Source organism: Rhea pennata, unplaced genomic scaffold, assembly GCF_028389875.1.
Source record: "Rhea pennata isolate bPtePen1 unplaced genomic scaffold, bPtePen1.pri scaffold_32, whole genome shotgun sequence".
Lineage (NCBI taxonomy): Eukaryota > Metazoa > Chordata > Aves > Rheiformes > Rheidae > Rhea > Rhea pennata.
The window spans coordinates 867,751-883,802 of NW_026907679.1; the positions used below are offsets into that span (position 1 = coordinate 867,751).

At 51.7% G+C, this 16,052-nt stretch overlaps 1 protein-coding gene across 1 annotated transcript; it reads right to left on the minus strand.

The window, feature by feature from the left end:
* Window positions 1-548: 548 nt before the first annotated feature.
* Window positions 549-1,487, minus strand: LOC134154639 (olfactory receptor 14C36-like). Its single transcript, XM_062601314.1, has one exon. The coding sequence runs from the start codon at window positions 1,482-1,484 to the stop codon at window positions 549-551; it is 936 nt and encodes a 311-aa protein (XP_062457298.1). The 5' UTR covers window positions 1,485-1,487.
* Window positions 1,488-16,052: the final 14,565 nt, after the last annotated feature.

Consider the following 16,052-nt stretch of genomic DNA (forward strand, 5'->3'; position numbering starts at 1 on the left):
TGGTGCCCCTGGAGATGCCCTATGCTCTCTGACTCCATATCCCTTCCAGAAGGATGGTCATCTGTCACCAGCCCTCCAATATGTGGGACAGTCCCCAGCACACACCTCTTGACCACTCACCCTCTCCAGGCACCCTGGGCACTCGCAAGTGACAGTTAAATCCAGCCCTCATTCCCACACACATCACCCAAAAGAGATGATGCCCCTTAGCCCACGGAAAATGTAAGCACAAAAACAGGGCCTTTTTGGGTGTAATTCCCTGAGTGCATTCTTGGCTCCAGCTTTGGAAAAAGAACCCAACATTCAGGCACAGTACTCAGAAGACCCTCTTTTATTATAGAGATGCTACTTGGGAGGCCAGCTCTGACACAGTGATAGGCAGATTTACAGAGGGCCTCTGGGTGAGAAAGACAAGGTTTGTGCCTCCAGAAATGTGGGAGGAATTCAGACATTTCTACACAAACATGACTATCACAGACAGACCTCCCAAAGCACAAGAGATGCTGGAGATATAAACTGGGAATCAGTTGTGAGGAAAGATGGGCAGCTCATTGCTGCTGAACTAGTACCATCTGGATCAGTTTCCTCGCTGCCTGCTGGAGCTCCTTGTTCCTCATGCTGTAGATGAGAGGGTTCACTGTTGGAGGCACCACTGCGTACAGAACAGCCAGCACCAGATCCAGAACTGGGGAGGAGATAGAAGGTGGCTTCAGGTAGGCAAACATGATAGTGCTGAGAAACAGGGAGACCACGGCCAGGTGAGGGAGGCACATGGAAAAGGCTTTGTGTCGGCCCTGCTCGGAGGGGATCCTCAGCACAGCCCTGAAGATCTGCACGTAGGACAGCACAATGAAAATGAAACACCCTAAGATTAAACAGCTAATAATCCCAAGAAGCTCAACTTCCCTGAGGTAGGAATCTGCGCAGGAGAGCTTGAGTATCTGGGAAATTTCACAGAAGAACTGGTCCACTGTGTTGCCTTGGCAGAGTGGTAGTGAAAAAGCATTTCCAGTGTGCAGGAGAGCATTGAGAAACCCACTGGCCCAGGCAGCTGCTGCCATTCTGACACAAGCTCTGCTGTCCATGAGGATCCCATAGTGCAGAGGTTGGCAGATGGCAACATAGCGATCATAGGCCATGACAGTGAGGAGAGAATACTCTGCTGAAAACAAGAAGAAAACTAGGAAGACCTGGGCAGCACATCCCAAATAGGAAATGGACCTGGTGTTCCTCAGGGAATTGGCCATGGATTTGGGGACAGTGGTGGAGATGGAGCCAAGGTCAAGGATGGAGAGGTTGAGGAGGAAGAAGTACATGGGGGTATGGAGGCAGTGGTCACAGGCTACGGCTGTGATGATGAGGCCGTTGCCCAGGAGGGCAGCCAGGTAGATGCCCAGGAAGAGGGAGAAGTGCAAGAGCTGCAGCTCCCGTGTGTCAGCGTACACCTGGAGGAAGAACTCACTGAGGGAGCTGCTGTTGGACATTTTACACCTCCTGAGCTTGGGGCACTGTCCAAGGAAGAACAGATAGACGCAATTTAGGACACACTTCTCTGAGCAAAGCTCTTTCAACCACCCCCCCCTGCCCCCAAACACACACACATTAGCACTCCCCATCTCAGCAGCAGCATCACTGAGCTCCGTGGCTTAAACTCTGGTTTGTGCTGGCTGAGCTTGCCATGAGGAGCAGCAGCCTTTGCCCATGGGCTCCCGAGGAGTCAGCCCTGACCTACAGCACTGCCTACATGGGAACAGACGTGACTAAGATTTATATTCCCAGTTCCAGTCAGATTTAATCCACTGCATTCTAAACAATGTAGGTTCATGAATAGTTTTAAGTCTTCTTTGGTTTGTTTTCTTTAGCTGACTTTGACCCTGTCACACTGGAGGAGGATTCTTGGAGGTAGAAATCATCCACACTTCTGCTGCACTCAGAATGACCATTTCTGATTCCAACGAGGCAAAAGGATTCACTCCGTCTTTGGTGTAGAGGGAGGAGCGCTGGCTTGTTCCCAGGTGCCCTCTGCCCCTATCTCAGAGGTGGAGAACAATTGCAAAAGGGTTTTTCATGTTACCAAAAAGGGAATGGCACTGTGGAGAGCAGAGACATCCACTTCCAAAGTGCCCACCAGCACTCTTTCCAAGGATATGTGTGTGTGTGTGTGAGGGGGGATATTCAGCCCTCCCCTTCTGGCCAGCAACACATCGGGCTCCTTCCAGTTGCCCACATGCAGTCTTTCATTTCCGTGTTCTCAGAGTCTAGGTGCTTCTCCCTAAGGCACCTAGGTTACACCCAGCTGCAACGGGAGAGCTGTGCCCTTCTGGAGGGCAGATTGCAGCCCAGCCAGACACCCCAGAGAAATGGTTGAATGTCCTAAGGGTGTTGAGGATGTTCAGAAGAGAGAGTTGCCTCCTGTCTGGGCAACTGCATTGTCCAGAGCCCGAAAGGTTAGAGGGGGACTTGGGCATCTCACTGTTAAAGACATATCTTCATGGCAGGACCCACATAGTCGGTGTCTGAACTGCATCAGAAACCACCCCCCCCCCCATGCCTAGAGAGCCCAAGGGGAAGGACAAGGGCAGCATGGGCAGGTAGGAAAGAAACAGGGAGCAATGTCATGATATTTATGCCAAGGGAAGCAGGGACAGGGAGGAACAGAGAGACACTCAGATGTGTCTCCTCTCCTGGATGTCTGACTGCTGAGGAAATGACTCATGTCCTGGACCCCATATCCTTGAGGGACGACAGCTGTATTGGGTGGGAGAGGAGAGGCGGCACTGGAGTGGATAGTTTCCTCTTACACTTTGGCCATGGCTCTGCTGCCTAAAGCCGTCCCTGCAGGGAGCTGTGTCTCTGTCCCCACGTCTCTTCTCTCTCAGTGATCACAGACCCCATCCCACATGCTGAGCATTCAGCTCTGCCCTGCAGAAAGCTCCCGTGGCAGGGCACTGTCCAGGGACACCTCCAGGTTTGTAGAAGCTCAGGAGCAGGTGAAGCAAACCTAGCTGAGGCTGGAAAGGTGATGCTGACTCTCACTGTAGGCTTCAGGGTGGATGAAAGCATTTGCCAAGTCCCTCCCAGAACTGCTCCTCTCTCAGTGCCACTGTCCTGCAGCCTCAGTCCCCTGTCTAAACCTGACAGATCCAATCCCATTTCACCCCACCCAAACAGAAAATAACTGAAAGCACCATCTCATGAAAGCACCTTCTCTTTCAGCTCTCCCCTGCCTTGGCATTCCTGGTGAAAAGTCACCTCTGGGTATGACCCCCAGCCCTGTTGCATGCACTAGCCTCTCCATGGGAGAAAGCACCTGCCCTACCAGGGGTCCCTCCTTTCACCCATAGCTTTCACCCTGCAGCATTGTGTTGAGCTGCCAGGCAGGCTGAGTGCTGACCCTCGCAGGCAGCAGAGTCCCTGCCCGAGGCACACAGCACCCTGGGGCACAGAGACTCTGCTCTGAAGGACAGTCCATGCCCACCTGGGTGCACAGCCAGGCTTCACACCCCTGCAGCCATCCCTCCAAGAAAGGAGCAGGGTGACGTGTCCCTCGGACCTCTCTTCCTTCCTCTGGCAGGGAATCCTTGCTCTGAAGCATCTCCCCATCCTCCACACTCACGGGATGGGATGGGCTTAGAAGACTCCTCCAGGAAACACATCAGCATTGCCCTGGAGCCAGAGACTTACCATGCAAAAGGCTGTGAAGATTTCTCCCACAAGGAGCTCTCCTCCGACCTCTCACTCTGCACTGCCTCTCACTTCTGTCTTCTCTCATCTCATCTCTACAGCGGCAGGCAGTGCCAAGAGTCCTGCTGCTCTTTGCAGAGGATCTGCCTTGGGACACAGCCATCTCTCTGCAGGGCTGCCAGGCTGCCATGAGCAACCTCTGTCCCTAAAATTGGCCTCAGCACAGGACCAGCTGAAGGCAGGAGTTGTTCTGTCCCTTGTGATCCCTCCTCCTGGGAGATGTTCCCTCAAGTAGGCTAAAATAATCACCTGTATTCCCTTTCTAAAGAGGGCAGAGAGACTAATTCCAACATTGCCATTTCTTTCATCAGAGGATGGCTGTCTATGATAAGTGGAAATGTCCTCATCTGGAAGCTCCTCTTCTCATCTCCTAACTAGGCGGGACACCCAGACAGGGACAAGAAGGGAGTTCATTGACACATGGTTCAGTCAGTTTCGGCATCACATCCTGGTTTAGAAGACCTTGCGTTGCATTTAGATTCAGATCGCCCTATTCCCCCTGTGAACTCCACAAACACACAGGAGGTAGGATTCCCCCTGCCAAAACTGAAGGGAGCACAGCACAGAGGTCTGCATGCGAGCTCCTTGTCTCAGCTCCCATTCTAATCACTGGAGATGGAGGCTGGGAGTCAGCTGCTCACACACAAAGACTTGGTGACAGTGGAAGAGACAGAGGTCATCCCAGGCATGTGCCAGTGTGTGCTTGCTCTGATGGAGTGACTGGGAGCCTTGAATCCTCCTAGAACATCAGGTGGCAAAATATCTTGGTCATCTGCAACGATGCTATGAAGCTGAGACTAATGAAAATTCCAGTGTTACGAACAGCAGTTCTACTTCAGTGCAGACACGTGATTTCAAATGCCAGGGGTGTCCAGCACAACCACCTGTCTCTACCAGATATACCTGGGACCTAAAGGAAAACCATGCCCCTTTGGAGTGATTGCTGGGCAAGTGCCCCAGGGCATCTGGGGTTTCCTACATGTGCCCAAACAAACGAATAGCAACACTGGGGACTGGGCTAATGAGGACCTAAGAGTGGTGGTGTCACAGGTTGTCCAGGCTCACAGACTTCTTCAGCAATACTTTGTCCTGCCTGGAGACTGGTTCGTCTGTCATGGGCCCCAAGGTGTCACACAGTCAGCTCGGGCAGCCAACTCCACTACTACTATTCCTGTATGGCCCAGCTGTGTTCCTCCCTGGCCTTGGGCACTGCAGGGTTTGCTCTCTTAATGGGAACCTCCTTTCACCATTACATTGCCACCTGCTATCCATGCCAGTAAGCCACCACTTGCACTCAAAGCCTTTGCATACATAAGGTCTTTGGTGACACGTGACAAATCTTTGGTCACCCCTACAGCAGAGGTACTGAAGCCAGAATGTATGCAAACACACACAGCCTGGGGTGCAGGCAGGAGCAATGCACAAGCTGTCACAAGATCATCACCTGGTTGGAATAACAGAGATATGGTGGGATTGCTCGCATGACTGGAGTCCTTCAATGGCAGATACAAGTTCTTCAGGAGGGACCACCGCAGAACATGAGGAGGGGGATGCCCTACGTGTGAAGGGATAGCTTGGATGTAGGGAGCTCTTCCATGGGATGGACCAAGGGAGGCAGCTCTGCAGGGCAGAAGAGCTCAGGAAAACCAGCAGATCATTAAGGAACACGTCTGTCAAGAACAAGAATGCTCCTTAAAGAAGAGTTTGTAAAATTGGCTCTCTATTGTCTTGTAAAGGTTGTGGAGATCAGGGAAGGTCCCAATGAGCAGAGAAAGGAGTGTGTTGTGCCCATCTTCAAAAAAGGCCACAAGGACAAATCAGGGAGCTGGAGGCCATTCAGCCTCACCCTGGGGAAGAGTGTGTCATAGAGCCAGCCTCTCCAGTCACATGTCTGGTCAGGAGAAGAAGGTGCCTGGGAAGAGTCAGCATGGATTTACTGAAGGTAAATCATTCTTGACCAACCTGATTGCCTTCTGTAATAAAAGACTTGCACATGTGGAGAAGAGGAGAGTAGTGGATGGTGGCATGGTGACAGAGACAACAGCTGCAGAACAAAGACCTCTGCTCTTTCAGGCTCTTCAGCATGCCAGTGCCCTGCACTGTCTCCACTAGACTTTCCTACACTGTCCCATGCCTGCTGCTGGGTGCCTGCAGACTGTAAACACTCAACCTGCTTCCCCACCTTGCTCCCACCTCGGGATCTCCCTCCCACTACTGATGTCTCCCTGTCCTCACTGACTGTTCCTTGAAACACAGAGCCAGGGACTGATCACAGCCTCCCTCTGGGTGACCTGTAGCACCACAGCACTGCTCTTTGAGTGACACTGATTTCCATTAATGTCTGGTTTGATCTTCCAAGCTGTAGATTGTGATGCTTTCCCCTTCTTATGCTGCTTCGCACTACCAAGAAAAGTGCCTGGGAGACCCACCCTGAGACACAAGTGCTGACACGCTGGCATGGATAGCAGGTGGTAATGGAATGGTGAAAGGAGGTTCCCACTAAGACAGCAAACCCTGCAGTGCCCAAGGTGACAGAGAAAGGGCTGGGCTGTGCAGGAATGCCAGGAAGGGGACTGACTGCGTGAGCTGGCTCTGTGACACTGTTGGGCATTTGACGGATTTCTTGAACCAGCCTCCAGGAAGGACAAGGTGCCACTGAAGAAATCCCTGGGCCTGGGCAGCCTGTGATCCAGCTATCTTGAGATCCTCATTAGTCCAGTCCCTGTTTGTATCATCTGGTGGGGTGAGAAGAGGTTCAGTGGGAGGAGAGCAAGAAGTGTTTGAGACATGGTTTCCCTTTAAGTGTCATGCTGTATGTGCTAGAGACAGGTGGCTGTGCTGGACACCCCAGGCATCTGATGTGGCCCTGCCAGCCCATTTCTGTGTCATTAAATGAAGTATCTGCCCAGAACTGGCAGACAGCTGTTCGTAACATTGGACTCTGCATGTGTCTCAGCTTCACAGTGAGTGGAGCTCTAGTTGTAGCAGGCATCTAGTGTCATTTCAGATGGCTAAAGAAATTCCTCACCTGGCCCCATCCAATGCTCTAGGAGAACATGGGTCTCCCATTTGCTGCAGCAAAGCAAGTGGTCATTGGTACATGCCTTGTACCAACTTCGTGTCTTCAGCTGTCACCAAGTGTTTGTGTATGAGCAATTGATTCCCCCCCTCCATCTCCACTGACTGCAAAGGGAGCACAGACAAGGAACTCTCATGCAGATACCTGCCGATTAGGGGGAGGCATAGGAGGAGGAGTAGGAAGATTTTCCAAATCAACAACTGGCTACACTGCTGGTATTGGCAACAGGGTTTTGGATTCTATGACCATGGAACATGGTTTGAAGACCAACAGCTGGTGGGGAGAGAAGGGATTCACTTCACCAAGCAGGGCACATTTGCCTTTGCAAACAGGTTGGCCAGTCTAGTAAAGAGGGCTTTATACTAGCTAGAAGGGGGGTTGGGGGGGTGTCATACAGATAGGGTAGATAACAAAACACAAGTTGGGTTGGGGGGTCTCCAATGGGTAAATCCAGCTAGGGATGTGTGCTTGGGACATGGCTATGGGCGACCCCTGTACACCCTTCATGGGAAACCTGCAGGCATGACTACCTCTCCGAAATGCAGGTATACCAATGCATACAGCATGGGGAACAAACAGGAGGAGCTGGAGATCTGTGTGCGACTGCAGGGCCATGATCTCATTGCAATCACAGAGACATGGTGGGATAGCTCACATGAGTGGAACGCTGTCATGGATGGCTATGTGCTTTTTAGGAGAGACAGGCCAGAAAGATGATGTGGTGGAATTGTTCTTTATGTGAGAGAGGAGTCAGTCGAGAGCTTATGGGTAAAGATCAAAAGTCAGGCTAACATGGGGAACACTGTTGTGGGTGTCTACTACAGGCCACCTGATCAGGAAGAGGAAGTTGATGAGGCCTTCTACAGACAGCTGGAAGTAGCCTGAATATCACAGGCCCTGGTTCTCCTGGGGGACTTCAACCACCCTGACATCTGCTGGAGGGACTACACAGCAAGGCACAAGCAGTCCAGGAGGCTCCTGCAATGCATTGTTGATAACTTCTTGTCAGATATGGTGGAAGAACCTATGAGGAAGGGTTCTGGATCTTGTCCTTACCAAAAAGTTCTGCTGGATCTTGTCCTTACCAGCAGAGAGGAACTGGTTAGAGATGTGAAGGTTGGGGGCAGCCTTGGCTGCAGTGACCATGAGTTGGTGGAGTTCAGGATCCTGCAGGAAAGAAGTAAGGCAACAAGCAGGACTGGAGCCCCGGACTTCAGGAGAGCAGACTTTGGGCTCTTCAGAGACCTGATTGGAGGAATCTCATGGGTTAGGGCTCTAGAAGGAAGGGAGGGGCAGGAGAGCTGGCTAGTATTCAAGCATCACTCCCTCCAAGCTCAAGAGCAGTGCATCCCAGGGAGAAAGAAGTCCAGCAAAGGGGGCAGGAGACCTGCATGGATGATCAAGGAGCTCCTGACAAAACTCAGAAAGAAGAAGAAAGTACACAGAATATGGAAGAGGGGACAGGCTACTTGGGAGAATTATAGGAATGAAGCCAGAGTATATAGAGACGCGACTAGGAAGGCTAAGGCCCAGTTGGAATTGAGTCTGGCAAGGGATATCAAGGACAACAGGAAGGGCTTCTTCAAATACATCGTTAGCAAGAGGAGGACTGGGGAAAATGTGGGCCCGCTACCGAATGGGCAGGGGTCCTGCTGACAAGGGATACAGAGAAGACAGAATTACTGAATGCCTTCTGTGCTTCAGTCTTCATTGCTAAGGGCAGCCCTCAAGAATCCTGCAGCCTGGATGTGAGGGAGAAAGTCTGGAGAAGGGAAGACTTTCCTTTCATTGAGGAGGATAGGATTAGAGACCTTCTGGCAGGCTAGACATCCACAAATCCATGGGCCCAGATGGGATGCACCCATGGGTACTGAGGGAGCTGGTGGATGTTGTTGCCAGACCGCTCTCCATCATCTTTAAAAGGTCCTGGGGAACTGGAGAGGTGCCTGAGCACTGAGAGAAAGCCAGTGTCACTCCAGTCTTCAAGAAGCGCAAGAAGGAGGACCCAGGCAACTATAGGCCAGTCAGCCTCACCTCCATCCCTGGAAAGGTGATGGAACAGCTCATTCTGGATGTCAGCTCCAGACATATGGAGGAAAAGAAGGTGATCAGGAGTAGGCAGCATGGAATCACCAAGGGGAAATCCTGCTTAACCAATCTGATAGCCTTCTATGATGGAATGACTGGCTGGGTAGATGAGGGCAGAGCAGTGGATGTTGTGTACCTTGACTTCAGCAAGGCTTTTGACACTGTCTCCCATAACATCCTCCTAGAGAAACTCAGAAAGTGTGGGTTAGACGAGCAGACAGTGAGATGGATTGAGAACTGGCTGAAAGGCAGAGCTCAGAGGGTCGTCATCAGTGACATGGAGTCTGGTTGGAGGCTTGTTGCTAGTGGAGTTCCCCAGGGCTCAGTACTGGGTCCCATCCTGTTCTATTTATCAATCAATGACCTTGATGTGGGGATGGAGTGCCTCCTCAGCAAGTTTACTGATGATACCAAGCTGGGAGGAGTGGCTGACACACCTGAGGGCTGTGCTGCCCTTCAGAGACCTGGACAGGCTGGAGAGCTGGGCAGAGAGGAACCTCCTGAGGTTCAACTAGGGCAAGTACAGAGTCCTGCACCTAGGGAGGAATAACACCATGCATCAGTACAAGGTGGGGGCTGACCTTCTGGAGAGTAGCTCTGCACAGAAAGACCTGGGAATGCTGGTGGATGACAATTTGACTCTGAGCCAGCAATGTGCCCTTGTGCCCAGGAAGGCCTATTGTCTCCTGAGGTGCATTAGGAAGAGTGTTGCCAGCAGGTTGAGGGAGGTGATCCTGCCCCTCTACTCAGCCCTGGTGAGGCCTCATCTGGAGTACTGTGTCCAGTTCTGGGCTCCCCAGTCCAAGAGAGATGTGGAGCTACTGGAGAGAGCTGGAGAGAGTCCAGCATACGACTACGAGGATGATCAGAGGGCTGGAGCACCAGCCCTACGAGGAAAGGCTGCGAGAGCTGGCCCTCTTCAGCCTGGGGAAGAGAAGAGTGAGGGGGGACCTTATCAATGTGTATAAGTACCTGAAGGGTGAGTGTCAAGGGGGTGGGGACAAACCATTTTCAGTTGTCCCGTGTGACAGGACAAGAGGCAATGGGCACAAATTGAACCACAGGAAGTTCCGCATGAACGTGAGGGGGAATTTCTTCCCTGTGAGAGTGACGGAGCACTGGCACAGGTTGCCCAGAGAGGTTGTGGAGTCTCCTTCTCTGGAGATCTTCAAGGCCTGCCTGGATGCAACCCTGTCTACCATGCTCTAACTGACCCTGCTGAGCAGGGGGGTTGGACTAGATGATCTGCAGAGGTCTCTTCCAACCTTACTGATTCTATGATTCTATGATTCTTTGCCATGAAAGACCCTAGCGCAGCAGCAGGAACCTGCTGGAGGTATGTACTTGTAAAGGCATGTGAGGCAAAAGAGGGAGATGAGAGCTGGCATGGTGAGCCCCGAGGAGAGCACTTTCTCTCTGCTTCCTGGAGGTGGGAAGTGCCTGGCTTTTCACAGGCAGGTCTTATCCCCCTCATTCAGCACTAGTGTGGCCACATCTGGAACAGTGTGTCCCAGTGTGGGCTGCCCAGGGCTGGAAGAATGGGTACCAACTGGCGATGGTCCAGAGGCGGTCTCTCCAGATAGGACTGGGGTCCTCAAGCACTTGGCCTTTATGGAGCGTCTGAGGGACCTGGGCTGCTTTAGCCTGTTGAGGTGGAGGCTAAGGTCAGTAGAGTACTGTACTGACCTTAGTATAACTCTTGTGACTGGAACGTCACCATAGACAGCTACGTGCTTTTTAGGAAAGACAGGCCAGGAAGGCGAGGTGGTGGAGCTGCTCTTTATATGAGGGAGCAACTGGAAGGTATGGGGTGGAGGAGGATGCAGTCAAGAGCTTATGGGTGAGGATTAAATGGCAGGCTAACATGGAGGGCACTGTTATGGGTGTCTCCTACAAGCCACTTGATCAGGAAGAGGAAGTCGATGAGGCTTTCTACAGACAACTGGAAGCAGCTTCATGATTGCAGGCCCTGGTTCTCCTGGGGGACTTCAACCACCCTGACATCTGCTGGAAGGACAACACAGATAGGCAGAAACAGTCTAGGAGGCTTCTGCAGAGCATCAACGATAACTTCTTCTCAGTGGCTCCTCCATCACCTGTGTCAAGGAGTGTCCTGCTGGACCTTGTCCTAACCAACAAAGAAGGACTGGTTGGAGACATGAAAGCTAGGGGCAGCATTGGCTGCAGTGACCATGAGGTGGTGGAGTTCAGGATGCTGCATGGAAGAAGTAAGGCAATAAGCAGGATTGCAACCCTGCTTCAGGAGAGCGGACGTTGGGCTCCTCAGAGACCTACTTGGAGGAATCCCAGGGGTTAGTGCTCTAGAAGGAAGGGGAGTCCAAGAGAGCTGCCTAGTATTCAAGCATCCCTTCCTCCAAGCCCAAGAGCTGTGTATCCCAAAGAGAAAGAAGTCCAGCAAAGGGAGCAGGAGACCTGCATGGATGGGCAAGGAGCTCCTGGCAATACTCAAACAGAACAAGACAGTACACAGAATGTGGAAAAAAGGACAGGCCACCTGGCAGGAATATAGGAACGTCATCATAGTATGCAGGGATGTGACGAGGAAGGCTAAGGCCCACTTGGAATTCAACCTAGCAAGGGATTCAGGACAACAAGAAGGGCTTCTTCAAATACATCAGCAGCAAGAGGAAGACTGGGGAAAATCGGGCCCCACTGATGAATGGAGTGGGAGCCCTAGTGACAGAGGACACAGAGAAGGCAGAGTTACTGAATGCCTTCTTGGCATCAGTCTGCTGAGCCCTCAGGACTCCCAGATCCTGGAGATCAGAGAGGAAGTCTGGAAAAAGGAAGACTCTCCCTTGGTCAAGGAGGATCATGTTAGAGGTCTTTTAGGCAGGCTTGACATCCACTAATCCATGGGCCCTGATGGGATGCACCCACGAGTACTGAGGGAGCTGGCAGGTGTTATTGCTAGCCTGCTCTCCATCATCATTGAATGGTCCTGGAGAACTGGAGAGGTGCCTGAGGACTGGAAGAAACCAATGTCACTCCAGTCTTCAAGAAGGGCAAGAAGGAAGGCCCAGGAAACTACAGGCCAGTCAGCCTCACCTCCATCCCTAGAAAGGTGATGGAACAGCTCGTTCTGGATGTCACCTCCAAGCACACAGAAGAGGAGAAGGTAACCAGGAGTAGTCAGCATGGACTCACCAAGGGGAAATCCTGCTTAACCAGTCTGATAGCCTTCTATAATGGACTGACTGACTAGGAGATGAGGGCAGAGCAGTGGATGCTGTCTACCTTGACTTCAGCAAGGCTTTTGACACTGCCTCCCGTAACATCCGCGGTAAACTCAGAAGGGCAGGCTGGATGAGTGGACAGTGAGGTGGATTGAGAACTGGCGGAAAGGTGGAGCTTAGAGGATCGTCATCAGTGGTACAAAGTCTAGTTGGAGGCCTGTACTATAGCTAATGGTGTCACCGAGGTCTCAGTACTGGGTCCCGTCTTGTTCAGTTTGTTCATCAATGACCTGGATGAAGGGACAGGGTGCATCCTCAGCGGGTTTGCTGATGATACCAAGCTGGAAGAGTGGCTGGCTCACCTGACTACTGTGCTGCCATACAGAGAGACCTGGCCAGGCTGGAGAGTTGGACAGAGAGGAACCTCATGAGGTTCAACAAGGGCAAGTGCAGGGTCCCGCACCTGGGGAGGAATAACCCCATGCACCAGCACAGACTCGGGGCTGAGCTGCCAGAAAGTAGCTCTGCAGAGAAGGACCTGGGAGTGCTAGTGGACGACAAGTTGACCATGAGCCAGCAATGTGCCCTTGTGGCCAAGAAGTCCAATGGCCTCCTGAGGCGCATTAGGAAGAGTGTCCCAAATCTGCATTCTTCTACCCAGTGTGCAAGCAACTAATAGACACACTGGGTCGAGATACTTATTTCATTTCTGCACAGAGATGGATACTATGTGGTAGATCCGCAAAGTTAGCACACCTTCTCCTTTTCTCATTCTTTATTTATAAACAGTCAGTATATGAATGAAGTACATACAAGTATAAATAAATGTATATATAAGGGATCTCATAGCACAAAGCGCAGCCATTGGTCTAGCACTGGCCGATCAGTCAAGGCTGCACAAGTGACCCTACAACAACAAAGAGCAGCCACATGACTACCATGGACCTGTCAAGCCCTGAGGAACAACTGACCCAGCAGCACAGCCAGCAGCAGTGGCCATAGCACTGCCCTGGGAGAAACTGAGGCAGAAGTGACCTCAAAAACACACACATCAACCACATGACCAGCCCTGTCCTATCAGGCACTGGGGCACAAAGGACCTCAAAACTACCACCAACAGCCCTGTCGCCAGCACTGGGTGATCAGGCACTGAGGCACAAGCGACCTTGTATAAGAAACAGCAACAGCATGACCATCACAGGCACAAACAGCAGTCACGTGTCTCCTTGTTGCCTGCCATTTACAGGTGCACAGGTGGCTTTACACTGTGTATCAAAAGACTTTGCTTGCTGCTTGCAGATCCTGTTCTGAGGAAGTAGTGACTTCACAGTCTTCATCAAAGCCGCGTGCCACCAGCTGGCCTATCAGATCGTAAGGCAAGTGTGACCTCACAAGCAAAAACAGAAGCCACATTCCTACCACTGGCCGCTCACATAAGGAACAAAGGTGACCTCACACTCGGCAATGAAGGCATGGGCTTGCTGCTGAGGCACACCAACGTCAGAAGCACAAACAGCGCTGATCTCCATACCGCTGCTCTATCAGGTGCTCGTGCAGAAGTCAGCTCCAAATCAGAAACAGAAGCAAGGGCTCAGTTTTTTCAGCAACAACGACCTCAGATTCTGCATTGAAGCCATGTGCTTGCTGCTGGCTAATCAGGCACTGAGGTACAAGTGACCTCACAGGCATGAAAGCAGAAATGTGCTTGATGCTGTTCCTTGAAGCAAAAGTCACCTCTCCAAAACAAAAAAAACAAGGTGGCTGCTGGTGGCCTAGTCAATACTGAGGCCCAATAACACAACCATCAGCAATATGCATTGAGCTGGAGTGTCACCTTCTGAGGCAGAAGTGACCTCACAGGCAGCCATGAAGCCACAGATCTGCTCCTGCTCTGTTGGGGACTTGGGCACAATTGACTTAACCAGGCACAAACAGCAGCCATGTCCATGCTGATCAACAATCGCATACTGATACATAACTGACCACAAAAGCACAAACACAGCAATGGGCCTGCTCCTCATTTGTGAGACACTGAGCTACGACGGACCTCAGCATGTTCACACAAAGCCAGGTTGGTCTAACAGGTTCAGAGGCACAGCTCACCTCACAAGCACAAGTGGCATATACGTGCCTGCTGCTGGTCTTCCTGGGACTGAGGCACAAGTGACCTGAAAGGTGCAGACCTTCACAGAGCAGAAGCTCACCTGGGCAATGCTCATGGCCCTTGATTATGCTGTTAGCACTCCAAACATAACAGCCTTCTGCAAACAGCCTTCATCTCCTGCCAAGACTCTCTCCAAGTCCTGGACAACTCCACTCTCTTACACAGGGCATATACCACAAAAAGCAACAATTGGTCTGGCTTTTCCTTTAGTACCATCAGGTCTGAGCTGCGAGCCTTTGCCCTGCGGCACCTACACAAGGACAGCAGGATGCCACTTCCATTTCTTGTGCCTCACTAGAGAGATCGGCTGAGGGAGCAGCTTCATTGGAAGGGGTGTCTGACACTGACAGATCAACTCAGCACTGCATCAGCCATCAGCCTGACACCAGACCTCTGCTGTCCCAGCTAGTCTACAAACACACTGACTCTACCCCACACAGCTGGCTGGTCTGTTAGATGCAACCAAGTGCCAGCAAGGAGAGATGCGTGCAGTACATTCATCATTTGCACACTCCCCCAGCACTGCTCTGCTCACTGCCTTCCCTTGCCACCTCAGCCCACGCAGGGAAGCTCTTGCACTCACACCCAAGGGTGGCCAAGGCACTCTAGGCTCACAAGGCATGTGCAAATGATCAGCACAAGAGCAGGAACAGAGCTGGGTCCTTGGACAATTTTGCTGTTTTCAGAGGGGAAAAGCCTGTTTTCTTTGGGCAGAGCAGGCTGCTGCATTCCACCTCCATCCCTTCAGGAACCTCCACCTAGGGATGGAGGGATAGGGATTTTGTTTAGAAATAAAAATGTTAGAGATACAATGTTGAAATATTGGAGAATCCTGAAGGCCTCCTGAGCTCAAAATAACCTCTGTTCCTTTCCTTTAGTTACTTGGACAAGGAGACCTTGTGAAGGGGAAAAGGGGGCAGAGGCTTTGAAATGAGACCCAAGCAATGAGACACCCTCAGGCTGGAGGTCTGCTGGTGTGCCAGCTATCTTCGCTGCACAAGCTCTGCAGCACGAGATGAGGCCCCACAGCTGGGTTCAGAGAGCACTGAGGGCTGGGTGCCATGGGCAACCTAGCTCTGGGCACATCTTCAGCTCTCGCAGAGCCAGGACCCCAAGGGCTATGAGATTTCCTCAATTTAAGCTACAAAGGCTTTGGGGCACCCAGACAAAGGCAGTCAAGAGATGCTGGCATTTATTATAAGGGACTTTGACTCATCGTATAAGGCACCAACAGTCTTCTAGGAAAAATGGGCACCAACCCACAAAACCAACCCGGCTTTGTGTGAACCTGCTGAGGTCCGTCATAGCTCAGTGTCTCACAAATGAGGAGCAGGCCCATTGCTGTGTTTGTGCTTTTGTGGTCAGTTGTGCATCAGTATGCGATTGGTGATCAGCATGGACATGGGTGCTGTTTGTGCCTGGTTAGGTCAATCGTGCCTGAGTCCCCAACAGAGCAGGAGCAGATCTGTGGCTTCATGGCTGCCTGTGAGGTCACTTCTGCCTCAGAAGGTGACACTCCAGCTCAATGCATATTGCTGATGGTTGTGTTTGTGAAGTTATTGGGCCTCAGTATTGGCTAGGCCACCAGTAGCCACATTGTGATTTTTGTTTTGGAGAGGTGACTTTTGCTTCAAGGAACAGCATCAAGCACATTTCTGATTTCGTGCCTGTGAGGTCACTTGTGCCTCAGTGCCTGATCGGCCCTCAGCAAGCACATAGCTTCAATGCAGAATCTGAGGTCGTTGTTGCTGAAAAAACTGAGCCCTTGCTTCTGTTTCTG

Bases quoted from the DNA above. Each gene is read 5' to 3' on its own strand.
- LOC134154639 (XM_062601314.1), bottom strand. From the start codon at position 1,484: ATGTCCAACAGCAGCTCCCTCAGTGAGTTCTTCCTCCAGGTGTACGCT.